This window comes from Ambystoma mexicanum, chromosome 6p (genome assembly GCF_040938575.1).
Source record: "Ambystoma mexicanum isolate Mex_15411 chromosome 6p, UKY_AmexF1_1, whole genome shotgun sequence".
Lineage (NCBI taxonomy): Eukaryota > Metazoa > Chordata > Amphibia > Caudata > Ambystomatidae > Ambystoma > Ambystoma mexicanum.
This window is the reverse complement of record NC_090935.1, coordinates 1,009,592,972-1,009,620,692: the sequence shown is the minus strand read 5'-3', so window position 1 is coordinate 1,009,620,692 and position 27,721 is coordinate 1,009,592,972. Positions and strand designations below refer to the sequence as shown.

General features: G+C 43.2%; 1 protein-coding gene across 1 annotated transcript in view; it reads left to right on the top strand.

Moving 5' to 3' along the window:
• The window catches only part of FBN2 (fibrillin 2), a 1,178,594-nt gene that overhangs the window by 743,961 nt on the left and 406,912 nt on the right, over positions 1-27,721 (top strand). Inside the window, exon 14 of the mRNA XM_069625622.1 lies at positions 680-802. Within this exon, the coding sequence (XP_069481723.1) occupies positions 680-802 (123 nt within the window). The remainder of the gene's footprint in view (positions 1-679; positions 803-27,721) is intronic.

The following is a 27,721-nucleotide window of genomic DNA, read 5'->3' as shown; positions in this document are numbered from 1 at the left end:
ATTCAGAATGGCACCTGGAAAATAATAAGTCTAGTTCTTATATATTGACTTTTTCTGATGTGATATCTACACCGATCCCAATACAAAGATAATGCATTAAAATGTAGAGCATGTATAAAACATTCGGCTTCCGGGATCACCACACGTCGCAAGGCAGGTTAATAGCTGCTCGAATGTAAATCTATTATTTTTTGTCATTGGGTTCACTGATTTTACTCGTTAGACAACAAGAGTGTCAATAACGGTCAAAGGTTACTCAAATGTGAGCCTCTTCCTGTTTGTAATCCAGTTTATTTGGCTGTGCTGTGCATTCTGTTGAAGAGCAGAGGTCAGTGGAGAGCAGGCACTGGAGACACAGATGTGTTTCTTAACAAGTGCCTCTGCATGGCTGTCCTCTCCCATCCACTGTTATTTCTCTTCTGTTCAGAGAAGTGTTGAAGAAAGTTGTGGCACGCCTCTTCACATGGCCTCCATGACTGAGAGGCGTTTGCTATTCCTTGTGCTGCTTTGCTTTTGGGGTATAATTTCAGATAGTTTGGAACTAGATTTTTGTGGCCATGGTCAGTCCCCAATCATACCGGTAGTCTGCGTTAAGAGAGTTCAGATTCTAAAATTGACCAGTATAGTCAACATTTCACAACTGAAGGTCCACCAATACTTACACGCTTCTCTTTTCCAGATCATGATGAATGTGCTACTACCAACATGTGCCTCAACGGGATGTGTATAAATGAAGATGGCAGCTTCAAATGCATCTGCAAGCCAGGCTTTGTGCTCGCGCCTAATGGGCGCTACTGCACCGGTACGTATCACTACCCCGGCTTATTAAGTCTTTCCTAGATTAGCTTCTGTAATGGCAGAATCAGACTGCTTGACATTGGGTTTTATAGCTCATATTCTCTTGCTTTTTACTCAGGGTCCATGCCATTTATCTATACTTGATTATGGCAGAATCCCTGGATGAAAAGTTAATATTGCATCTTAAAATGTGAATTATATGTGTCATTTTCTCTATGTAATGTTTGATATTGTGCAAATGGAGTTTTTTTTAAAGCGCACAATAACGACAAGGAATCCTGAAATATGTCTAGTGAGGCCTATTCTGGCTTTTTTTAGGTGGGTGTTTTGATTATTGCCATAAATTTAGTTTTTTAGCTAGATTGAATAAACAATAGGATACATATGCAAACTGTGGCACAATATGGTAAACACTTTCCTGCATAAGTCATGAAATTTGGATATTCTGTGACATGCGCTGCACTAGATAATATAAGACACATTTAAGGTAAATATAGGCATCCCCTTTCACCTAGTTACACTACATTTACAATCTACAGGTCACTGAAAGTAAAGGTCTGTACTTAATGCACAATTATGGAAAAGAAGCCAGTGGTTACATGCACGGTTTGCCTAGAGAGCCGGCGGGTCACATCCTTCTAAAAGAGAAACGAGATGCATGTGGTGCTAGTATATTCAGGATGGAAGGTGTGACCAGACAAAGAGATTCATGTTTTGGTGACAATGACTTGCAGAGCTATATTAAAAATATCAAGCAAACAATTAGATACATTTTGCTAATTATAATTATCCTGACAAGCCTCGACACTTATCCTATGCTCCAACATGTGCCCTCCTGTACCTGACTATTGTAGTGCACTCTCTGTTAATTCGGAGGTGAACTAAGCTCTTCACGACAGTCCCGTAGCATTTATCAGTTATATTATGTAGTTAAAACATATTTCACAAAGCGTTACTTATTTGAGAATGGGTTTGTATGCGCAGGTGGCACTTGGAGTAGTCACAAGGAAAGTTTAAATAGGCAATGTAAAAATACATCTTCAGTGTTCAAAAATCTTGTGACTACAAAGATTTTCACACTGAATGCGGAGTATGAAGGTGTGTTTCTTTAATATTCATAAAGTAGACACATTGTCTAAAGAGTGGTCAGCCGACATGTGTTTCGAACCCGAAGGTTCCTTCGCAAGGCAATGAGTTAATGTAGATTGTGGAGTATTGAAAGAACTGGTATCATAAGGAGCCGTGTGGCAGGATGTTCAAATGTTGACCTCATGGTATTCCATGGCTGTTGCCAATACGTACGCCACAAATGCAGCATCGAGTGAGGATCTGCCATGTAAACAATATGGCTCGAGAAGGGCGGCCTTTCCCAGCGGTAATGGCCCAGGTACCACATTACAGTGCTGTGCAGCAGTGGAGCCCAGGTTTACTAACAGTGTAGTAGCTGTGAAAGGGCAGACTTCGGAGCTGCAAACATCGAATGAGGGAGGCTGGGGAGATGGACTAGGGTGAGGTGGAGCGAGAAGACAGAATTTGGGGAAGCAAGGCGGCAGCATCAGGATGAGAATACAGGGAGTGACATGTGATGTAGCTGGGCTTAGAGGAGGAGCAGCGGTACAGTGAAGAGGAAAGGAGAGTGAGGGGTTGATGGATGAGATTTGATGGGGCATTGTGGGGAGGAGGCAGCAAGTGGGGGAGCAGGCACAGGGAAACACGGATGAAGGGAGAAGATACCAGTTTTAGTATCAGTTAAGGCCCTTATATTAACCAATGGGATGGACCTTCTTCGCACCTGATAGAAATGTTCGTGTTGGATAAAAACTACAATTATTGAAACATGCAACCCAAAGATTTAAAATGGCTATCAATTGAAGAAGGGATATGGGAAAATTAGAAGTACTGAGAACAAAGGTTTGAGAAAATGTTTTCAATTATTTGTGCAGTAATTAAACCCAGACTAGGGAATGGTTCTGGGATTGAAGCAGGGACTATAAATAAGGGGATACATATGTCTACGTTGCTACATCTTATGCTAGAATGATAATTATGAGACTCTGGAAACAAATAGAGGCACCCAGGGAGGGAGAATGCCCAATATCTCACTGTATGAAATGGTGCTTCAAAGTAAGACATATGTCGGACAGCAGTGGACAAAAACAATGTGCTGAGATGTGGGGCAAGTTGTGTGAATATGGGGAAAGCAAAAGGGTAATAAGGAAGTGGGTGGTCTAACAGAAAGGGAATTATGGATGGGTCCCTGAAGGAATGAAAGGTCCATTTTTATTTCAATTTCAGTAATGGTAGGCGCTATCAGTAAATGTTTCCTCAGGGCTCAGGACAGTAGACAGAAAAACAAACTGCAAAGACCTGTAACAAACCATGTTCCATAATGTCAGTTGAATTGATTGTTAAAAGGCCACTTTTATTGGCTTTCATATGTATTTATATTTATATGCCCTGTTTGGGAAGTACCTTGTGTCCTCCCAAGAGCCCGTTACTTCATAAGCATATTGAGGCGGGATGCTCTGGATAACAACTGGGTTATGACATGTGGGGCATTCGGAGTGTAGGATCTGTTGGAGTGATTTTACGTATGCAGTTGGAGAGGAATGAATGGATCTTTTCCAGAGTGAGAAGCCCATCTCTTGACTTGTCTTTGGACCTTGAAAGGTTGAAGTGGACAAGAGAGTCAAGGAGACTGTTGCCCGTGGCCAAAAGCAGGTCCTCACATACGTCTGCTTTCTCCACTACATTTCCTCGCTGTGCCTGGTTAATGGGCATGAAGTAGGTTGAATTGTTCCTTCTAGTCGCAGAGTTGATTCACTGCTTCCCGGGCCACACCTTTGCTGGGAAACGAGAGGTTTGAGAAGTTTATATAGATGGCTTGAATCTTAGAGTCTGCTGAGGTTTCCTTCAGGGGATGAGTGATTATCCCATATTTTGTGTATGCAGAGATTTTCCCTTTATTAGAAATGTATGTAGGTTGTCTATCACTTTAGGGGTAAATGTATATGGAGATGATATCCTGCGTGCAGAGGGCTGGGCATGGATCTGTTGGAATGTGAATTCCTAAATTTGATCAGCTTTTCCAAGAGATCAATGGTTTGACTGATACAAGAAATGTGTTCTAGATGGGTAGTATTAGGGTAAAGAAAATGGATGGGGCTGGAATGTTAGCACTTGCTTTAGATAGGCCATACACCACTTGCGCAATAGGGACAGGACACTCTGCAGGGTCAGGTTGTTCTTCCGGCCAGGGTCATAACAGGTAACACAATACCAGTATTGCTTTTTTTAAGAAATGCCAGTAATACCTACAGTCCTGTTTCTGTCTGGTGTGATATTGTGACTGATTGTGACAGAAAGGTCTATATATCCCTTGAGGATTGGTCAAAAAATGGTTTCTTTCCCCTGAGTGTTTATTTGCTTTTTTTTTTAGCACTTGCTTTTCATCTTTTAAGATTGTTGTATTTAACAATAAATTGTAAATGTTCTTGCAATTCTGCTTCATTCTTCTTGGAGTATTTTTCACGTGTATTGAGTTTGTAATTTCACATGTGATGTTCAAAGTTCACTTGATTGTAGTAGTGCTTATGCAATTGTACTACTATTTCCTTATTGCCCTCTTGAACATCCGGAAATATACCCTTCACATTGTTTGAACGTTTTGTGTACCCTGCACTTATACATTTAAAAAGAATGCACTTTTACTCAGGTGATTTTGCCAGCCGGAAGCCTGATCATTCCATTGAGTGGTAGGTCGAAGGAATACGTTGAAATCTGTCTTTTCTCTAAAATAGGTACCAATCGATATAGCTGAGTACTACATAAAAACCTTATATGTCTGGTAGAAAAAGAGGATTAAAGCCTTCAGTATGGTTATATTTTGGACTGTGTCAGTGTTGAGTCTATTCATAATTTATTTAATAAAAATCACAGGGAAAGCAATGCATCTTTGCCACAAAAACACTTACAGAATTTACCATTGATAACAGAGCGGAGGACATAGGTACTTAACGATGGGGTGAGAGAATGTGACTTGAAGACCAAATGTTGCTCGGCAAGGTGGAAACATAAACCAGGGACAAGGACAGGACAGAATGACATAGGGACAGGATGGTGGACAAAGTGCTGAATAAAGGATGGAGGGTTGAGGGAAAAGTTCTGTAGGGTTCTCCATGAAGCGTAGGAGAGAGGAAAACAGGGTGATGCAGTCATGTAGAGTGCTAGGAAACAGCTTCTTCAACAAGAAGGACATCTTTGAGGTTGGATTTAAATAGCAGTAGAGTTGAGCATATGGCCCTTGGGTTTATCGTGCATGCAATGGATGGAGATACAGAATAACTCTGAAACCAAATAATCGAACCAACTCAGGAAGATGGCAAATGTGTTGTTTTAATAACAATGATCTAAAACAGGGAATTACAACGGAAATCAACGGATGTTCGCTCAAGCTCTCAGTGAATTTCTCATAAAAACATCCCTTTATACAAAAAATAGGTCAGGCGTGACGTGACACTACGTGGCAAATAAGAAAAACCTACGAGGGATTGTGATACGTTGAAGGGGAACATATAAGTATACTTTCTATAAGATTGGTTACCTATTGTCAGGTGGACAACTTATGCCTACCTCTAAAACATGTCATCTTCAACAATATTAAGTAGACTGTATATCATTGACTCTCAAACTATAAGGCCCTTCATTATATGGCCCTCTATAATTGGTTGGCACGCTTGTGCCATGTCTGGAACATTCAGTTCACTTAGCAGCACGTAAGCTCAGACCCAGGTACCAGGAGGTTAACTTGACTTTACCTCCCCACCCAATTAGCCCAACATCTCTCATCACCCATGCCTTCTGCCATTAAGATTGTCTTTGAACTTGGCCTTGCAAAGTATTATTGTCTCTGGGAACATATGGGAGTGAGAGCACATACTATCGTTGTTCTAGGACTCCATGCTCAACTCTATTTCCATCCTTGGCTCACTTGACAGGAGACCATGATTTGGTCCATTTTGCAGCATTTAAATGTCTTAAATGAATAACACTTGGCACGCTTGGTGTTCTTTCTTTGCACCTTAACAAGGGATGATTCATCTTCTCACATTCACCGCCTTCGAGAATAGATAACCGCTCTTGGCTGCTTCAGCTTTGGCACTAGGCCAGACAGCCTTGCCATTCATTTCCAAGATCTCAGCTTATTCTTGCTGCAACACAGTTTTCCCCTTTTCTCTCCATAGCTTCTCGCTTACTAAAATACTTGACACTGATGTCCAGCTTTGATACAATGGCGGCTTCACCTGTAGTCTATTCACTACGTAAAGCCAGCTTCTATGATCACTTAGTCTAATTGAGTTACAGCATCTGTACAATTATTGAACGGCTTGCATTTTCTGCAGTGCTTCACACACATGCAATCTTCTTTTCGCATATGAAAGTTTACTCGATTCTTAACTTCGTCATCAGTTTCTGTAAGATCCATACATTCTCTTCAGCCAGTATTCTCAGTGCGTCACGCTCGTCTCTTGTGACGTCACTGGCTTTTCTTTCACTCTTTTTCATATTCCTTCAGGGAGTTCGTCCCTCAGATTATTGTCTCTTCGAGGATACATTTGATAGGGTTTTCTCATTGGGTACCTTCTTTTGAATACTCGTCGTGGTATGGTCACAACAGCTGGTGTAAAGCATGGCACAATCTCAGGCTTACAACATATAGGAGGTAGGGTGGCGGGATTTCCTGCACAGGCATGCAGCTGCTCCTCTGCAGAATAGTGCGGAGAGGAAGAGTATTCCAGACTAGGAGAGTGAGGAAAGAGGCAGAACGCCTACAAGAGGGAGAACATGGGGCTCAATTGGTGACAAGGATGTGAGCTGAGGATGATGTTAACGAGCGAGGAGGAGACTAGGGAGTGAGATGAGCAGGTAGGTAGTGTGGGGTGATTCGATGGATAGTTTCGAAGATGATGAGAAGAAGTTTATACTTATCCCTTTGTTTCATATATAGCCAGCCAATCTGGCAATGGGCAGAGGAGGAAGAGGTAAAGCAAGACTTCAAAAGTGTGTACACCGCAAAGTTGATGACTTTATTCAGAGGTGAAAAAGCATAGTTGGGAAGGCCGTAGAGGAGATTGGCCCAGTAGTCAGATTTAGAAAGGGCTAAGGAGAAGATTGCAGTATTGAAATGAAGAAGAGGACAGATTTCTCGGATATTAAGGAGATTGAGTCTGGCTGCAGTGGCAGATTTGGAGATAAAGAGTGAGAAGTTGTGTGATGAGTTAAAGATGACACCATGGTTATGAGCGGAAGTAGAGTAAGGAAGATAGTGAGGAGAGAAGAGAAGAAAAGGAGGAGAGGAAGAGATAGCATGTTTTGCTGTGAAGTAGAGTACTGCAGTCTTAGTGGAGTAGAGCATGAGCAAGCAAGATGGCATCCAATATTTGATGGCAGAGAGACAATTTTGATTTCTTTTAATAACAGCTCATCGGATAAGTAGCGAAAGGAGAAGAAGAGCTGAATGTTGTCAGTGAAAAGTTGATAGGAGCATCCGTAAGAGGAGACTAGGGCACCAAGAGCTGAATTATAGAGAGTGAAGGGAAGTGGTCCAAAGACAAACTGTTGGGGAACTCGAACAGTGAGTGGGGGTGAGTGGTGCGGTAAGGCTGCTTCAGGACAATTTAAGATGTCTGGGGGCAAGGTATGAAGCAAACGAAGCAAGGGCCTTATCACTGGTGTCAAGAGGAGATCATTGAGAGATATTGTCAGAATGGTTGACAGTATTGAAGGCAGCAGAGAGGTCGAGAAGAATAAAGAATAGATGAAAGCTTTGCCCTTAGAGGAAGAGATGACGTTGCTGATATTGAGGAGAGCTGTCTCTGTAGAATGCAGAGGTCAGAAGCCAGATTGAAGAGGGTCCCGGAGGTTGTGAGTATTAAGGAACTCAGTGAGTCTCTTAAATACTACTCGCTCTAGGATTTTGGACTACTGTGGTAGAAGAGAGACAGGGTGAATGTTGGCAGGACAGTTAGGATCTAGACCAGTTTTGTTAAGGATAGGGATTACAGTAGCTGTCTTATAGGATAAGGGGGATGTGGCATTGTCAAGAGAGGAGTTAAAGAGGGAAGTAAGATGTCTATCAACACTGGGAGCTATGTGATTCACAATGTGCGGGGACAGCGGGTTAGTGGGGGCCCAGGAAGGGTTATCCTTGAGGAGTAGGGCAATAATCTCATCGGGGTTGGTGGGGGCAAAGGATGACATAGTAGCAACAGAAGAGGGCAGGAGTGATGGAGAAAAGTGAGAAGGAGGAGGAGATAGAAAGAAATTAGCAAGGTTATTGTGAATGCTAGAAATATAGATGCAAAGTAGAGACCAAGATCATTTGTAGAATGAGTAGAGGAGGTAGAGGTGGGTTTAGGAAGTGAGAGAATTGAATTGAGAGATTTTTGTAGGTGCCTAGGTTGCGAGGGCTGATATGAAATATAGAGAGAAAGAAGTCACATTTGGCAGAGTCAAGAGTAGAGGAAATGTTTTGAGGAGCAGTGAGAAAGAGTTGGACATCAGAGTAGTGTCATGACCTTTGCCAAGTGTGAAGCTTTTTCTGCATTTTTGTTTTTTATGGTGCAGATGAGAGGTGAAATCCGGGGACGTGGAGAGGAGGATTTAGGAGTGAGTATAGTAAGAGGGTAGTGAGGTGAAAAGTGAGCATAAAGAGCAGTGTTAAAATTGGTGAAGGCTTCGCCAGTGAATGTAAAGGTGAATTCCATGTAGGAGGAGAGAGAGTGGTGTAGGTCAGAGAGGTAGTCTGGGAGTTTGGAGGAGCTAAACCTGCGCTTACTAATAGTTGTAGTAGATGGAGTGAGGAAGAAGCAGGAGTGGAGATTGAGGCAAAGATGATAGAGTGATCAGAGGGAGAAGGCGTGAGGGAGATATCAGAGACAGAGAGTTGAGAAGGGATGAGAATAGGATCAAGGGAGTTTCCATTTGAATGGGTGGACCAAGAGTGGACAGATGAGAGTTAGTGGTTAAGTAGAGGAGCATTAAAGTTAGAGGATGGAGCAGCAGATATAGAGGGGAGTTTGAAGTCACCAATGACAATGAGGTGGTGATCGGGGAGAGAGAGTCAATTAGTTGGGAGATGTGACTGAAGAATTGACTTACTGGACCAGTTGATCGGTAGAGAGAGAGAATGTGCCTCATTACAACTGTAGCAGTCTGGAAACAAGGGTGTAGGTAAGCTCACCAGGGACCGCCACACTACGAGTCTGCCTGCCAGGGTTGTCGCACCCGGCAGGTCTGACATGCCGGGCACAGTGGCCCCGGTAGGCAAACTTGTCACGGAAGCAGCAGCACTGTTTGCAATGGTGCCGGTGCTTCCACCTTCCCACTCCCATAGAGTCATATCGGACTCTATAGGAATGGGTACTTACAAAATCCCGCACCTGACTTCCCGTGCCTTAGGGACTTCTAATGTCCCGATGGCACCAGGAAGTCAGGTGCCAGATTCAGTGTTACAGGGTAGATGGCAACCTGCTGGCGGCACCGCGGGTTACCTCCAACCTCGTTATGAGAGCCAATATGTATGCCATGGGGGGCAGTGGTTGTGGAGATAGTGTATTCAAATGAGGGAGAATTAGCTGGAAATAGGTGAGTAGAAGGAAGTTTGGAGGATGAAAACAATCCTACACCACCATCCCTGCAGGATACACTGGAAGAGTGAGTGGTTGTGTAGGCAGGTTCATGAAGGGCAGCAAGGGTTGCAGAGTCAGAGGGAGAAATCCAAGTTTCAATAAGGGTGATGAGGTCAAGAGAAGGGGAATGAGAAAGTAAGTCAGAGGCAAAGGAGGTTATATTGCAGACAGACTGTGCTTTCGAAAGAGCAATAGAAAGAGACTGAGATGCAGAAGCATAGCGACATTGAGCCTGAGAAATAGAAAGCCATTGGGGGTAGATGCGAGAAGAGGATGTGTAATGGAAGTTAGAGTTGGAGTAGGTTTTGCGAATAGAAAGTTCAGTTGAGTGAGAAGAAAGTTGCCATCGAGGAGAAGATATGGTAGGGATGGGAAGAGATTTGAGATGGTTCTGAGCGAAAAAGAGTGAAGAGACAACTAGAAGGGAAAGGAAGAGATAGCATGAGAAGTGCATGGCGAGGGTGCAGCTGAGAAGAAGCAATTAAGGCTACTTACAGACAAGTAGCAGGACACAGCAAAGCTCATAGGGTATGAGGTAAAGAGGCTTGTCAATGGCTGTTCTGCCCTTAACTGGGATGCCCCTCGCTGGACACCCCTAGCAAGTTCAGAAGGGATGACACACACTTTTGTCACCTGCTCACGTAGTCTGTCAGTGGTTGGCCTCTCTGATATTGCCCCTGGTGTTGCCGCGATAGGCATTTTTTTCCTGATTGTTGTTCCTAGAGGGATCTCGTTTCCTTCAGCTGGAGATAGGCCTCATCCAACATGGCTGCAGGAAGTGATGTCTCCAATCCAAGATGGCCACAGGACGTGATGTCACCAATCAAATATGGCCGCTGAAAGTGAAGTTCAGGACAGAAAGTGAAGCAGAAAGGGTGACACACGCTCTTGTCACCTGATGGCCTAGCCCATCAGTGATTGGTCAAATATTGTCCATGATGTTGCTGGGATGAGGCAGTTTCTTTCTGATTGATGTTCCCAGAGGAGCCTATTGTGGGCTTCAGCTGGAGATAGTTAGTTTATATGTTTTAACACATGGGGTCTACCACTGGCTGTGCTACATACATTATTTTATATGTGCATAAATCAGACAATTGTTGCTAACAAGCTAAGCAGTGTAGAATTGGGTATGATGCTTATCAGGAAATAATCGTAGCGTCTGTTTATTTTTATTCCTTTAATAAAGCAATGTGAGTAACTGTCAGAAATGACAATGATATGTTGCCAAACGCAGGGTGAAACATTTAAGGAACTAAACAGAGGTGAGCTATTTACTTACCAGTGATCTTCAGTACTTCAAGTTTACGCTTCCTCATCACAGCCCTTAATTACATGGGTTATCTTCCTCCAGACAGACACTATTACCCTTGCAACCTGGGATAGAAGAAAGACTCCACAAACAATGTGTAATCTCTTTTCTAACCAAACTTCCTATTCTGGACCATCCTACTTCTGGAGCCATAATTCCCCACCACTATTAGCTCTTCCTGTATGTACACAAGCCAAAGCCAAGAGCTGGGATCAAGAGGAAGAGGACTGTGGCAAGATAGCCATGGACTTGGAGTGATGAAGATTACAATAAGTATTTGGGCCATTAACTCCTCGTCCAGCTTCCTTGCACCAACCCTTACTTATATGAGCAAATACCAATCAGTACCATAGTAAGAATAGACACCCAAGTTCATCTTGTAATGCCTTATAAATATCTTGGAGATATCCTGAATTGTGGTGCCCCTCAATCTGCCCAGTAAGCTATCACTGACCTGGCGACGCCTCATTGTCCCATATAACAAATGGAGGGCCCTGATGCTTCATAGGCTCTAAATATAGGGAATTCACATTTGGATCATTTGTTTAGCAGTTTCGTTTATACATGCACACCCATCTCCATTATTCTAAGGTTCGGGCATCCATGGGTAGCTTATTTACTCAATTTGTCAATGTAAAATCCTTCATGATTACAAGGCACTATTTCTGTCTCGAAAGTGCTTATTTTGTTCATGTGACAACTACTGTTAGCCATTATTACAGTGGACATTCGATTAAATAGGTGAGTCCGAAAAATGACCATTAGTTTCTCCTCTGCACTGAACCTCACTGTCCTATACCCTTCCTGTGCCTCCTCATGCTTCCACTCTTTCTTCCTACTCACGCCACTCCACTGGAACCTGCTTCCCATCACAATCAAAGCCAGCCCCGCCGTGGATCTCTTGAAAGCGTGGCTTCAGCTTCACTTAGTTGCTAAAGAGGCAGCCCTCCTTGCCTATACCCCATCCGTCTTACCTGGTCCCCCCATTGCCTCCAGTGACGGTTAATAATGTAGTTTTGTGTATTTATATTCTACTCCTTTTTAGTATGAAGCACTTTCCCCTTTAGGTTGCTGTTACCTTTGTAAGTCACCTGTTTTGTTGTATACCTTTTTTCTGTTTGTTTGTCCCTGGCATGTGTCCCACTTTTTTCCACCCTCATAAACTGGCTCTCCACTTGTGCTATTCTACAGGCACCTTTCATGGGAAGGCTTCTGCCATTTGTAAGTGCGTTATTGCAAGACATCCCTGTTCTTCAATTAAATGCAAATAGAAATGCAAATAAAAATTCTCCCTTGCAAGTTCAAGTTATTTTCTTTTTGTAGTATGTTACTTTTAGTCTGATTTCTTCAAGTTTCTTCAGGTTTCATTCAGTTGGTTGCCTGTGTGATGTGTTCCATTATTGTACATTTACTGTGTATAAATAGGTTGAAAGGGAAGAAGGTGGAATAGCAAAACCTGCCATCACAATCAATGTTGTACGTACAGTAAATGGATATATTTTGTGGCCTAATTGAGTTAAGCCCTAAACCGTATGCATGCATCATCTTCCAGCTGATTTTGTAAGCTCCCATTTCCCTGAAATGGCGGCTGCAACAGAAAAGACAAGTCATTCAAAAACTGGGAAATTATGAAACGGTGCTTTTCTTCTATGGGGAATGTACACTTGAATTTGACTATAGACATGACTAAGCGCGAGCAAAACAGATTTAATGAATGACAAATTCGATTTTGTAATTGTGTTGGGAAGCGTGAAGAAATAAGACCCAGTGCTCTGACTGGGGAAATTGTATCCATAGTAGTCATTCAAAGCTTCTACGCTTTTTATGTGAGTTTAAAAGCGAATTCTCCCGTCCCCTTGCAAGCTACGATTGCACAACTTTTTATGACGTCCCCACATCTGGGTTTTGTCGGCGACGGGCGACGGATTCTTTTTAAGCAGCGTCCATTTTAGGAAATCTGAACGTAAATATTCCAAGCAAACCAGTTGCAGGACACGGCTTCTCTGAGTGGCGTGCTGCTTTTGAATGTCGTTTGTGTTGACAAGATTATTTTTTTTCAGACACGAACAGACCTTTTCTTTGTAATTAGCAACCGCCTTCATTCACGTCGGCCTCAAAGTAAGCCTACTGTAGGGCAACCCAGCCAAAGGTTTCTTTTGCTCGTTTTTTTCAAACATTGCCATGTGTATTTCTTGCTGCGTTTAATCATGTTTATTAAGGTAGCAGCACAGCAGTGCGCCAAGGCATTTTCGATCACACTTCTCATATTGATACCCGAGCACAAGCACCCTTCCGCGAGATGCAATATTGGCCAATTTTCTGTGAAAGCCGCAATGCTGCATTGTGATTTCAGAGGAAGTTTCACTCAAGTATTGTACATTGACAAACTAAGCATGGAAAGCAGCTATTTCATGGTCCGAACATCTGCTCATATTTCTAAGTATGGTCAATGCGATGTGTAAAAAGCATTAGGCCTTTTGAATCCTCTCTTGGGCATTTTCAACTAATGGGAGTCTGTGTGCTGGGCAAGAGAACGAGAATCCATGCTGTAGAGCTGTAGCCATCTGCAGATAACCTTGTATTGGCAGCCTTGCTGCTGAGTAGGGATGAATAGGGTGAGTTAAAGCAAGATGTGCAGTAATGAAGCCACAGATTGTTGAAGGTCAAAAACTCTGCATCGGCTTCTATAGTAATAAAGTTTCAACAGGAGGCCCCTGTTTCTCTGAATGGGTGGAATCTGCCCAATCAAAGAAGCAATGGTGGACAACCGGTGTGCAGACAGTTTACCTGATATGGAGGCTGTAATGCTCCATGGGCTGTTACTGGATGAAATGTTGGTCTTTTTAAGTCATATGAATGTACAGAGCATTTTGGCCTTTTGATTGGCCAAATGCATGCATGCCGTATGCCCGCCTATGTACGCCAAAAGTAGAAGCTTATGCTTGGGTCAGTTTTGTGAGGTGGGAACCCTTCTTTTGCTGAGTGATGGTCATAATTAAGGCAGATGACGCCACCCCTTCCACTGCAAGGAAGGACATATTAAATCCTTTGCTTTGTTAATATTTTTACTGTTCGTGTCTAATTAGTTTATTTTAGATCAGCATAGATCTGGCAGTTTTTCTTCTACCTATCCTCTTAAAAAACATAGACAGAAGAGAACTCATCTCTTCATCAGATCTCAGGTTGTTGGCATAGATTGATCTAAATAATGTATCCATATACATTGAGCGAGGGGTCATTATTGTGAGATAATATGCTCTCCAAGTGTTAAACTGGTGAAGAGCATTATTCCAAGAGATAGTGTTCACTTCTTAGGTTTGTCAGGCTGTTAGCACTTTGAGGTAAAATACAATGCAATAGTTTATGCAATTTTGACTGTTTCACTGCTGCTGAAGTCAGAATATTTTGAAGGAGGTGAGTAACAGAGATTAGCACCCTTGGTGGGTGTGTTAGCCAATCAGGTCACTCCAAACCCAGGCTGAATCTCATGGTCCAAACCCAGGTTTGGAGCAACCTAAGTGCTCCATGCATCTGACGGCCCTATTCTCTCCCGCCACACATCTTCCCTCATCTCTCCCCACCTCTCCCGACCCTGCCTTGGCCCTATCTTACCTGATCACCTCCAATTGGGGCACCTCTACATATTTCCTCACCCCACACCTGCCCATGGTCACCATAGAAATGTATATGGGGCTTCACATAGAGACCTGCCTTCCATGTACATGGCAACCATATTAGTTAAGGAAGTGTGTTTTTCAAGAAAAAACAAGGCACATGCTGCCCATTGGGGTGCTAATAGCAATACGCTCCCATCCTGGGGGTTGAATCAGGTGGAACTCATGCCGGGTCCTATCTTTGAGGCCCTAATGATAACTTGAGGCCCTTGCTGCTACAACCTGGTTCAGCCCCCCGAACACGTGTTATTTCTTAAATAGCACATGGATTCCATTATTGATCTCTACTTAACCAATCAGATTACTTGTAAATGCATTCTTTAATTCCTGGTATAAACCTCATTGCAATGATTCTGTGTTGAGCTGCAGCCTGACAAGCAGCACAGAAACATGGTTCTTCAGCTGTTAAAAGGCAGTGAGGAGCACACACAGTTCAATGTCCAAAGTTTACCAACAACAATGAAATAGAAAATGTACAAATTGTATTGTTCTTAGTTCCATGATCATTAAATTATCATTACAAGTTAGTTGTGTGTGCTTATCCCACAAAAATAAAAATGATTTCCTTTTTAGTTGCACAACATATAGTTCTTGAAGATGTCATAATCGGTTGGGATAGTTTTACTTCCTCAATGTAAATCCCTCTGCTTTGCCTCGGCCAATAACTTGGTGGCTGGTTATTATCCCGCGATAACGACCCTCCCGCTGACTATAAGGTTTAATTATGCAAATTCTGATTGTCATAGAGTATGTCATTCATGACTTCCATGTACAAATACATTTTAATCTTTGTTTAAAAAGTGAGAAGCAAGTGGTAGAGAGAATGTATGGAAGTCTCATTCCACCTTCACTTGGTCAGTGGAAAATTAACAGAGGTTATGTAAAGTGAAAATAGGCTTGGTTGATTGCCTGACTTCTCTAGGTGGATAACAATGGTGCCACCTCTTTTGCATGTGCCACTCACCAAGTCTTGGAATTGAAAGCAAATGTTGGAATGTCGTCCTCGGTGATGCTGCAAAAAGAATGCGCTTTTGAGAGGGACATTTTGCCTAAAAGATAAGGATGTGTTTCTAATAGCCGAATCCTTGTAATTTAGAACACGTTTCATAGCCTCATTTGCAATTTCCAGCCTTTGGTCATAAAAAGATCATCTCCTCAAGGTGAATATCTTGTGCCCTTCGACAGAAAACCATGAGATTCGTATGCATGTAGGGGATTTAAAAAGCACAAACCCAGCTGAGAAGCATCTGAGTGTTGTATCTAGGGAAGCATCTGAGCGTTGTAACTAGGGAAGCATCTCAGCGTTGTATCTAGGAAACACTGTAATGTAATGTCTTCTCAGGGAAAAATGTGTCCCTTTGAGGGCAATCACTGTAATGTTCTGCCCCATCACAAAGGAATCAGGTGTGTATGACTCAAGTCAATCACTGTGATTTTCAGTTTCCTTAAAACACATCAAGGGACACATTTTCAAATCTTTGCTGTTGTGAAAAAAATTAGCACATTCATTTAGCACCAGTTTTGCTGCTCATAACATATGCAATGGAGCAAACATGTTTTGCCACAATTTGTATGTTCTAACACCGGCTCCTACACCAGAGGTGAGTCCAGTCCATGACGCCATTAAGGTCTCCCCCAATGATCCAACTCTACACTTGCTGAGACTTTAGTAGGGTCTGAATAAGATCAAGGAATCCCAAGGACAGTGGTGGGGCTGCATATACAGCAAGAAAGCCTGAGGTATCCCCCCCGATGCTCCCTTTGATCAAACAAATCTCCCTGTGGGTCATGCTTAATTGAAAGGGTCTTAAATGGTAAGCATTTGTTTATAAGAAGCAGGGCACCCTGAGAGCCCCCGGTGAATCCAGCATGCATGGCAGACTTAAAGTTTGTCCGTTTAATGAAATTACATTCCGAACTGCCCAAGTGTGTTTCGGTAAGAAGGGCTACATCAGGAGAGTATCTGTTCAGGAGTTGTAACAACAGCCCTCTCTTAATGCAGGTACACAGGCAATTGACATTCCATGTCATGAACCTTAAATTCCTAAGTGCAAACTCAGTTCCCATCTAGGTATAAAATGACACTGTCGTAGGCCATGTATGTGCCTTAGTAGCTCATGTGGGACATATTTATCTCTAGTATGTGGTCTAGTGAACAAGGGGCGCCAATCTGTACTCACAATTAACCCAAGTTTTCCAACACACCCACCCCATACTTCATCCCAACTGGAAGCATCTGTCACGCAAACTTACAGCCAATTGGTCCAACAACCTATATAGAACTAAAAACTGAAAGAAGGAAAAAAGGCTTAAGGGGGGAGCTAGGATATTTCTGTCTAATAGAAAGGTCTGTTCTGCAAATCGTGCCCGTCTTGAAGGATCCTCATCCAACATTCCAAGTCGCTTGTGCTTGATATTTGGGTGTGGTTGGAGCGGTATCTAGGGACTGCGATGGTAGCATAGGAAGTGCATTGTCCCTGCTCATGGGAGGTGAGTTTCCAAGACCAGTCCCTGCAGACCCTTTTCCGGTGTGTATTTCTAGCCAAGTCAGTGAAAAATTGTTTTGTACCAATAAGATAAATCTTAAGTTATGCTGGGAGGAAAAAGAGCGTTTTTGATCCGGTGTATCTGGAGCTTTTTCTTGACTGAATCAAATGATTCTAAACTTCCTTGGTGTAATCTGGAAAAAAGTCAATTCTGCTGACATTAAATGTGATCGGCCCTGTTGAACGTGCCATTTGTAACAGGGCATCTCGGTGATTACGGAATGTGGTTTCTATTGTCCGCGGTGCGGCACCCGGTATAGGTGGGCCGGTGGACCTTCAATGTGGTATTTCAACCTTTTGGGATTCATAAGGCCCACCAGCCATTTTTCCAGGTAGATTTCCATGCTTGGCCTTCTGTTTTTTTGGGAAGTCTGAGGATATGGATGTTGCTTTTCCGGGACCATCCCTCGCCCTCCTTAACTCACCCCTCCAATGTTTTCAACTTTTGTGTCATTTCTGACAGTGGGGGCATTTTGCGATGCAGAGCACATCTTCCGAATTCGATATTCGCTTCTCGGCGTCTCCCATCCTAGAATCTAAGTTATGCTGGCCATGGGAGCTGAGCCCGTCCATCTTCCCTTACATTGAATTTCTGTATTCAGAAATGGAACTCATCACATCTGCAAGGGAGAGATTAGTGGATGGAGTGTCTTTATCCTGCAGATGTGTAGTTGGTAAGGTAGATTTCTGAGGGGCGGAAGCGCTCACTCGTATACTGGTCCATTTTGTTTTGCCCCCCTCTTTCTTAATTTTCTCTTTGGTCCTATTTAAGGCATGGTTGTATCTAACCAATATGAAAGGAGAGGAGAAGGCAGCAATATCTGCCCGTTCGTGCCTGGTGAACAGTGCCAGGTACTAACTAGTGTGGTAGAACAGTTCTCAGAGAAGAATATCAGAGAAGTTAATGACGTGTGACCCTGAGGTGAGCTCCTTTAAAGGACAAACACAGATACCGTTGTGATGCAGAGTGGTCTTGGGCAACTAGTAACCAGCAATGGTTACTACTTGCAGTTGGCATACCTCAACCATTAAAACACTTTGGGACTCTCTGAGCAGCTGTAAACAATTGATAAATATTATTGCAAGTCAAGAGAAAGTGTGGTATTGCAAATTTTAGGTCTCCTCTGCCTTGCACATGGACGTTACATTGCGATTCACAATAGCAAATCAGCGTAGATTTTCGTTGCAATGTGACCTGGTGTTTGCAAGGCTTGCCGTTTGGACTTCACTGCGTGGCCATGATACCCCTCCTTTCCAGGGACTTCACACAGGTGAATAATGGAGGAAGACCTTGTTGCACAGGCCTCTCGGGTGACTGCCTGCCTCCTTGTGTAGCCTTCTCATCAGGGCCACCAGGGTCAGTTTCACTTTGCCTGTGCTCTGCCGTTTCCGTATAGTCTGATTCACGGCCACCACTCCCGGTCTACTAGGGAGAGCAGCGGTCCACTGTGTAGAGGTAGGCATGCAGATCTGGGTTTGGGAGGCTGCAAAGGGGGCGTGGGAAGATGGCACCCAGACCCGTTGGCCCGCATGGCCCTGGTAAGAGCCTTGGGAGCTGGGTTTCCCGGGCTCAATCTGCGCTCCATGGTAGATTGGAGCCACAGCACAACTGCCCCTCCTCCTTACCTTTTGCCTTCACAGAGCCCGCCGATGATGGATGTAGTTCTGTCTGGCTCCCGGGGCACTCCAACCACAGCCGGTGTTGCCAGAGTCCTGGGGGTGTCCATGGAGTGCCGACTCCTGCCGCGGCCCCAACAAGCATTTTAAATATATTGCCACTCACCCATATATTCCTTGCTATGCTGGGTTTTTAACAGTCGAAACCTTGACACGAGTGCATATGCAGTCAACCAATAAAACCATGACTTTTAGACAACCGGATGGACCCTGTTGTCCTCAACATCAGATTTAATAGGAAGAGTTGCTCAAAAGAATTGGAGCAAACTCCCAAGTTACCAAATATTGTCAAATTGAACCTCGCTAAATTCTTCCACCATCATTCGAAATAAAAAGTTTGAGCATTTGACCTCTGCCTTAATAAGAAGGATGCTTCTGAGGTTCATGATCAGTCTGGAGAAAGTTTTGAGAGACGCAGCGGGAGCTGTTACTCTTGAGACTGGTAAAGAGAAGGGAACTTAGATTAGAACTCTCATTATAGTAGAATTCAAATTGGATTAAGACAAGGGGCCTCATTACAATCTTGGCGGAATGGGTTAACGGGTGCGCTAATGGATGCGGACCCGTTAAACCCATTCCGCCTGATTACGAGGTCCCCTTGCGGAACCCGGTAAGGACGCCTGGTAAAACCAGGCGTCCTTACCGGGTCCCGCGAGGGGACCAGGGAGCTAACAACGGGCCGGTCGTAATCGGCCCGTTGTTAGCTCCCTGCACCCATTCCATTGAGCCCTATGGGGGCTCGAATGGGAATGGGGAAGGACCGGGCCCGGGTTCCCTAAGGGAGGAATTACTGGGCCCTCCAAACTCGGAATGGCCCAGTAATTCCCCATTCAGGGAACCTGGATCCGGTTTTGGAGGCAGCCATGCCGCCAATAGCGGCATGGCTACCGCCAAAGCCGTAATGAGGCCCAGAGGCTTTTTAATTAGGAAGAATGATGTTTGGACACCCTTGGTAGGTCAACAATCCAAAGACAAGACAGGTGTTCTCACACTAGTATGGTGGTGACTGGACAACGAATAAAAGCATTATAACATAACATAACATAACACCAGGTGCCGGGTTAGTTAACATTTGGATCAGTGCTAAAAAATGAGAAAATACTTAGGTAATACGGAATGGTTCACAAAGGTGTTTCACAATCCATGCTACCGTACTATCTAAAAATGTCTTTGCTAGGGAAACAATTATTAAGAAAGTGTTATGTGCTATGTTTGCTCCATAACATAAATTAAAATGTGTTCACTACGTTTCTTTTCATTTTAGGAAGCAAACATGGCACATAAAACAGTCTGCTTCTTTTCTGCCACAGAACTAGCACCAATAACGGGACTGTGCACGCCCTCGTTCAATGGGGACTTACCGGTCCAGTCCGACCTTGGCGGGACCGGTAAATCCCCATTGTAAAAGCCATTCCCCATTCCCATTTGAGCCCCCATAGGGCTCAATGGGAAGGGGGAAGGCGTCAATAACGGTACTGCAAATTGCGGTACCGTTATTGACCCCGGTATCCCTTAACCGGTCCCGTCCATGACGCCTGGTAAAACCAGGCTTTAAGGGAGGGACCCGCTAAGGGACCTCGGAATAGGGCGCAAAGGGATTACCGGTGCCAGTGTCATTACCGGTGCCCAGTATCCCTTTGCGCCCACCTCAGAATGAGGCCCTAAGCCTCTGTGACACGTGGCTGGCTATGCATACACAAGATAAAGGCTTCTCATTTCATTCAGGTGCGCACGCATCCATGTCCAGGATGGACTGCTTCTCTGTCCCCGTCCAGATGTGCATTAAGTCGTATTAGTTATATTCCTAGCGAGCGGAATATCGAACCATGCACCGCTTCCTATTGAGCTTAAGGGGGATAGACCCAAACCTAAGGCGGGATGCTGTATAAATAATTACTATCCTGGTTTCTCAGAGGTTGCAGAGGGTATTACTATCAAAACTGAAGAATACTACATACTTAATGATGGGCCAGTTGACAGCCCAGTAAATCAATCCGGGAATGCTGCAAAGCAGTACTCAGAGGGGAACCAATATATCTAACCTTGGCGCAAATTAAAATGCAAACACAAAAGTAGTGGAAGCTGAGACGAAGGCCAAAAGGTGCGAGGAGGAATTCCCCCACAGCACACAGATCGCTCCTGTCGGCAAGGGCGGTGAACCGGAATGTCACCTTGGATAATGCGAAACAAGCCCACTGTGACAAACAAGGTTGAATGAATGAAATTGGAGATAAGGTGGGGAAGATGGTCGCATGGTTCAAAAAGAGGAATGAAAAAATTAGGCACTTTAGGGTATTGATGGGTGGACAGGGTGGAGTGATCGCGGGTGACAGAGAAATTTCAGAGGCCTTTGTGGATTATTATGAGACCCTGTAACAAACCCCTCTAGGTATCGAACAGCTTTTGAGTCCCGAGCCCCTACACAGCATCACACTCCCACAACTCTCTGCTGAACAAAGACTTGACCTGGAGGGTGAGATCTCAGAAGAGGAATAGATGGCCATGATCTCTTAGCTCCACTCTGGCAAACCCCCGGTCCCTTATGGGCTCCCAATAGAACTGTGGAAGAAGTTGGACAATAGGACCATTCCACATTTGCATAAATTGTTCCTCCGCAGTAAAGAGGATGGGACTTTGCCTCCGGATCTGTGGCATGCTAGCATTGTAGTAATTCCCAAGTATTGTGTCACCTGACTGGCTTTTTGCCCACTACCTGCATGCCTGCTGTACCCTTGCCATCCAGTGACCAGACTTGCCCAGTTGTTTGCTGTATGGGGTGCCTGCCGTGCTGAGTCCAGAACCCGGTTGGCTGTCCCAGATCCCAAACTCAAGTGCGGATTGTGGGTATTTCCCCATCCCATAGCAACACATAGCCTATCCCATCTTGACCCTTTGTCTTTGTCCTATGTTCTAAGTAATCCTATTCCTACCATGGTAACTTGTTTAAAACTGTTAGAATTCTCTGTGCATCCTGCCCATGATCTCTAAGCATTAGCGCAAGTCTTCTATTTATCTCTGTTTTGCATAGATCCTTAGTCATATTTTGAATAATTTAATTAATTTCCACATAAAGAGACACTCAGTGTGAAGGGGGTTAATGCGGCCGCTTAACCTGTTTCACGGGCAGCGCCATCTTCTTGATAATCTATTTTAAGTCAAACTTGTCCTTTTTCTTTCCAAACCGATTTGCTCTTTTTAACTGCTTTATTTTACCAAAACCGAATTTCTTTCCCCTTGGAAATCTCATCCAATTATTCAGCTATAGTCACTCTTTCACTTCTTTATGATCCCTGTGATGTGTATCTATCACCCAGACTAAAAACCGCATTCCGATTCTGTATATTTCACCTGTTTTAAAAAGAAAAAAACGTTTTGACATTTGAAACTGCAAAAAGGGTAAATTGCAACTTTTCCACATGTGATTTTGATTGCACTATGTTCTCCATTTCAAGTTGCTTTTGAACTGTATGCCTTTTGTGATACCTTACCTTATAGTTGCTAGTGATATAACATCCCTGCTACTGTGATAACACATATGTACATCATTATTTAAACACACATATAATTAATTATTTGTCAAATTCTGAGAGTCATTTTATGCCATTGCAAAGGGTTTGAGGGAATATTTCAGGGGGAAACCTTAACTCAGGTGCTATCTACCCGAATAGTAAAAGTGCTTCTATTCATGTGTGCTTTGGATATGTTCTTGTAGAAGGTTACCCAAGTGTATTTCAGTGGTTTTCATTGTTATTATCATCCCATTGGTTATTGCTGCCCAATGTAAAAATTGTGTGATTTTCTTTAAAATTAAAATAAATAAATATTGTATTACCGCCCACCGGCCTGGTTCAGGGTCCATTGTGACCCGGGGTATTTGTAAAAAGGGGTGTGAGACGGGTTGGGTATCGGCTCAATTCGAATTCGTAGAAAATAAAGAAAAAAGTATTCTCATTGAGCGCTACACCCTAGGCTGAGACCAAGGGTCCTGGTCCGGTGTGAGACGCCAGATTGGAATCCTTCACAGAAGACACTGGCACTCCCCTCAGTTGACTTCAAGGAAGCATTCCACCCACTGCTGCGGAGGTGCTTGTGGGAAATAATGGCACGGATGGGCTTCAGAGAACATTTTCTTTGTTTGCCAAAGCTGCTTTATGAGTCAACTGTTGCTGAGGTTAGGGTAAATTTGATGACTTCCAGATCTTTCCTCCTAGAATATGGAAACAGGCAGGGGTAGCCGTTCTCCCCCCTTCTTTTTACCCTGGCCATTGAACAGATAGCGATACAGCTCAGAGATGATCCAACTTGTTTCGGATTCCGCTGGCCAACTGGGAACAAAGATATTGTATTGCTATATGCAGATTACCTTTTAAAGAATCTGGGAGTCCCGTTACTGTCCTGTTCAATTGAAGACTACAGGACTATGGGACGTTCAGTGGCCTCAGGGTACATTGGCAAAAATTGGTGGTTTATTTCTGTACAAGGGAAGGATTGGGCACTTCCTCCCGACTACCCTTATCATATGTCAAGTGACAGCTTTAAATATTTGGGCATACAAATAGGTGAGGAACACTCACACTTCCTCCTCTGCAATTTACATCCTATTACAGAATGAGTCACACAAGAGGTCAGGCACTGGAAGTCAATCCTATATCACTCCTGGGAAAGGCTTCTTCGTTTACAATGCTGACACTACCTAAACACACATAACTCCTTCAAAATGCCCCACACATGAGCCCCAGGTCGAAATTCGCCAAGATAGATATCACCCTTATGGAGCTTCTTTGGTGGGTAACACAACCAAGTATTGCGTTGACCACACTTCAGCGGTCAGTAAGGAAGAGGGGCATTGGACTCCTCAACATTCGACACTATTACTGGGTAAGCCAGCTGGTAACTGTTAATGATTGGTTGCATGGTGATGTCCGTCTGCCCCAAATTAAGGCAGAAAGAGCTTAGATGAAAGGTATAGCGCTGATACAAGTTTTATATAGGGGAAGGGGGAAACTGCTCTTCCTGCATGACACAGCATACCGTTAAGATTTGAAAAGACATGAGTCAAAGTCTGGGCTGGAACAACAAGCCAAAATTAATAAGATTGCTATATTTAAGGTATGGCTCCCTTGTAACATCCTAGTCCTGGGAGACGTGATGGGTGGAGCGACTCTTATCCCCTTTGTGGATCTCCAAAGCAAGCACAGGTTTCCAGAATCCAAGAGATATCACTATGTTCAAATCACTCATGCCTTAAACGCACAGTTCAGAGTTTTCTGGGAGATCCAAGCGTGTTCGCCCTTGGAGGTTAATTTGTTGGTGGAATGGAATGGAATGGATTACCACTAAAGTCACCTCCACATTGCACCAGATTATAACATATTTCACAACTCATGTTTTATCCAACGTCAAGATTAAGTGGGAAACAGATCTAGGCCCCATTGAACCAGATGTTTGGTTGGAAGCTCTAATTTTCCCACGAGGAGTAGCAATCTCAAACAAATTCCAGCTTGTCCAATTTAAGATCCTACATAAAATGTACTATTCCTGTATGCTGATTTTTAGATGTAGCCAGGTAACTCATCTGCACTGCCTGAGATGTGACATCTCGGACGGAATATTTTTTTATATAATGTGGAAATGCCCAAGGATCGGACGATTCTGGTTCAAGACCATCGATAAGCTGGCAAATTCTATTGGGACAGAAATACGAAATGAACCTAAATTACTACTTTTGGGGATTTGAGGGAAACTCCTTTTATCGCTTTGAGAAAGCGGTTTTGTCTATCGCAATCATGCTGATAAAGCGAAATATAGCCATGATGTAGAGTAAACCGGAAAGCCCTATTTATACTAAAGGGATCTCATATGAGTCAGTGTGTTGCTGGAAAGGAAGACATAAAACACACAGGGCTGCCCAACAAAGTTCCAGAAGGCCTGGGGTGAATAGGAAGAGGTGTGCTAAATATGTGTTCTGTGGCTATGGCCCGGGGTGGCTGGTGGTTTGGAGGGGTTAATGATATTCAGATTCAATGTATGTCATGAATTATGTTATTATTTATGTGCTGTACTCATATTTGTCATAAGTTTGAATTGAATAAAATGTGATATAAAAAATAGGCTGAACAAATACTGTTTAATGTGTGATTTCTTAGAATGTATTTATGATTTTGCAGATTAGTTCTCCATGAACAACCAATCGCTTAAGGTCAAAGAGGCTGAGGAAACACTATGTGATATGAGATGAGAGTGCACACGTTTTCTTGTGCTTGATTACTGTTAGGAAAACATAAAACAGAGATTATCGTTACAACTAAAGGGCCACTGATTAATGTGTGTTGTTCGTGGCTTGAATTGCAACTAAATATAGGTTGATTACATACGCTCCCTGCATAAATACACATCACTTTACTTTGCAATTAATGTCAAGTGGTCAATTATTTTTCCTTAGTTCTGTTAATATATCAAGTGAACTTGAATTTATTAATTTTTCTAATAAATGGTTGTCTAGCACATAGTTGAGCTTGATTGGTGGCATATTTGCACAACACTATTTCAAGATGTGTATGCCAATGACTTTAGAAGCAGCCATCTATGTAACAGGTTTGGGAAATAGCCTTCTAATGTTCGCCGGTCAGGCATTCTGGGGTCAAGTACATATAAAGGAAGGAGTGTTACATCACTCAGTATGAGGGTTTTCCTTTTTCTCTGTATTCACTCTACCAGAAGAGAGTTTCCAAAAATGAGCCTAATGTCATATACAAGCTCTCAGATCACTATGAGGACAATATTGATGTGTCTACTGATTAGATGGTCATGTTCATGATGACAGTAGATTTCACGGTATCCCACACTGTGATGTGCAACAAGGTGGCCCCTGAAATCGGATCCAACTCAAAACCTGACATATATTGTGAATGAGCAAGTAAGAAATGTTGCAAGAATGATATTAAAATGCAAGTACGCTTCATCTAGCCATTACCTCAACACACATGCAGAAGAATGAGCAGATCAGTGGTCCATTGATGAAGATGGATTTCATTTTCTTTAAAGGTTGTACGGAAGCTTCTGTTCATATGCATGATAAAAAGACCCAAGATACACCTCACTGATGACGCTCAATGAGGCCAAAACATGCCTGGGGTTGCTTGTGGTCTTGTGCAGAAAGGATGGGATCAAACTGTTCCAGCTGGTCTGCCCCTTTTTGGGGATGGGACCAAGCCTCATTTGCCTATGGTCTTTTCCTTTATGTAATGGCTTCGCATGTGAAGAACAATCACTGAAGAATCGCTCTGGGAGGGTTTCCCAGAGTGATTGCCAGAGGTGAAGATTAATTCTAAATCTTCCAGCCATCACCTCTTGCTTTGCTAACGGCATGAAATAACCTGCATTCACACATTCAGTTGTTGAGCGTTACCAGTTCATCCCTTTAAAGGGGACGGCAAGTTTGTAAGGTTGCTTTGTAATGTGGTGGCTCTACTGTATCTATGTGTATACCTGTAGTGGCTTGCTAGTCTTTAAGCAGCCATTGCTAATAATTGTGGGTTTCACAGATGGAATTTGGAAGGCCCTTCTTAAAGGTGCCTTTTCTATTTAGTGCGAGTTAAGGGATTATTGAGGGGTATTTGTCGGGTGAACCAGGCCAACATGGAGACGAAAGCATCAAAACCCTGCCTGGCTGATGTGCAGGTACTAGCCAGGGTACATATATTTTTGAATGTGTTTGACTTGTGTTATATGAGCCAAAACCAATCATTAATCTGTTATGCATTGTCCTGTGTGATGCACCCCAAATATATCAGTATCTCAACACTTCAAGGCATTTCCCTTCAGTCTCTATGCTTTCTCTGTCAAGGGGTCCTACCTGGTTTGTACAGTAAGCAATTGTCTTCTCTGGATCTCCATGGCTTCCTACTATTGCACTGATATGCCATTCCCAATGCCTTGTTCCGCTAGTTTTGTAGCTGTACAGGACCACCTAATGTAATGCAACATAGGACCCAGAGGAAGTTTAATAGGGAAGGTGCTTGGCCAAGTGAACAGAAACCCATTTTCCTTGTAATCCAACAATATTGTCGATCATTTTTAAAAAGTCATGTTGCCCTGTTTTCTGACTACATGGGTCTTTCAAATCTTCCATTACCTCCCCAAACACTCTTCCAGAGGTTGGAAGGCTTAATCCAAGAACAGGAATTGATTTTCATACAACAACCAAATAGAGTAGTTGATCCGCTAGTTGATGGGGCCTTTACCCTTCTTTCCACAGATAATCCAAATATGTCAATACTGAGAAGGGAATGCACAGGATAAAGGGTGCCCATATTTGTTTCCCAGAGAAAATAATCGTACATTTCCTGTTTTCCACTGAAGAACGACTGAAATGTCTCCCCACCTGTGTATATTTAGTTGAGGGATGGTAAGGTTTCAGAAACAGAGAAGGTTAGGGACTGGGAGAGTGACATTGTCAGTACATAAGTAATTGCACATTTTGAGAGTTGCTTTAGAGAAAAGTGTTTTTATTTAACGAAAACTATTGCGGTGGCAGGAAATCAGATAATAACAGATACTGCACACCACAAGACAATAAATACTTAAGATTCAGTGCTAGTGAGAATTTCAATCTGGCCTCAACTTCGAACAATTAATAGGAGCTGACTGGGAGCTTGCTGGATCCTCGCTACTAACCTCTAGAAAACGCACAATGCCCCATCAGGTTACTGCTCCCCACGCTTCCTGTATATGGTGAGACTTCCACAATCACCCAGAGACAAACGTAGGCACCTCCTCCAAGATCATAGGGTTGGGAATACCTATAAAGGTGGAGTATTCCAGAACGGGATGCCCCACACTGCTAGAAAATTAAACATTTAAATATGTGGGAAAATGTTAATTCTACAATCACTTTGTGTATGGAAACACATGTATTATATAACCTATTATCACAGTGGGAACTCCTAAAGTAAGATGAGCTCACGCGATAGCTTTGGAGAAAATGACAAGACAAACCACTAAACCTTATTTAAGGTTATTTTTAAA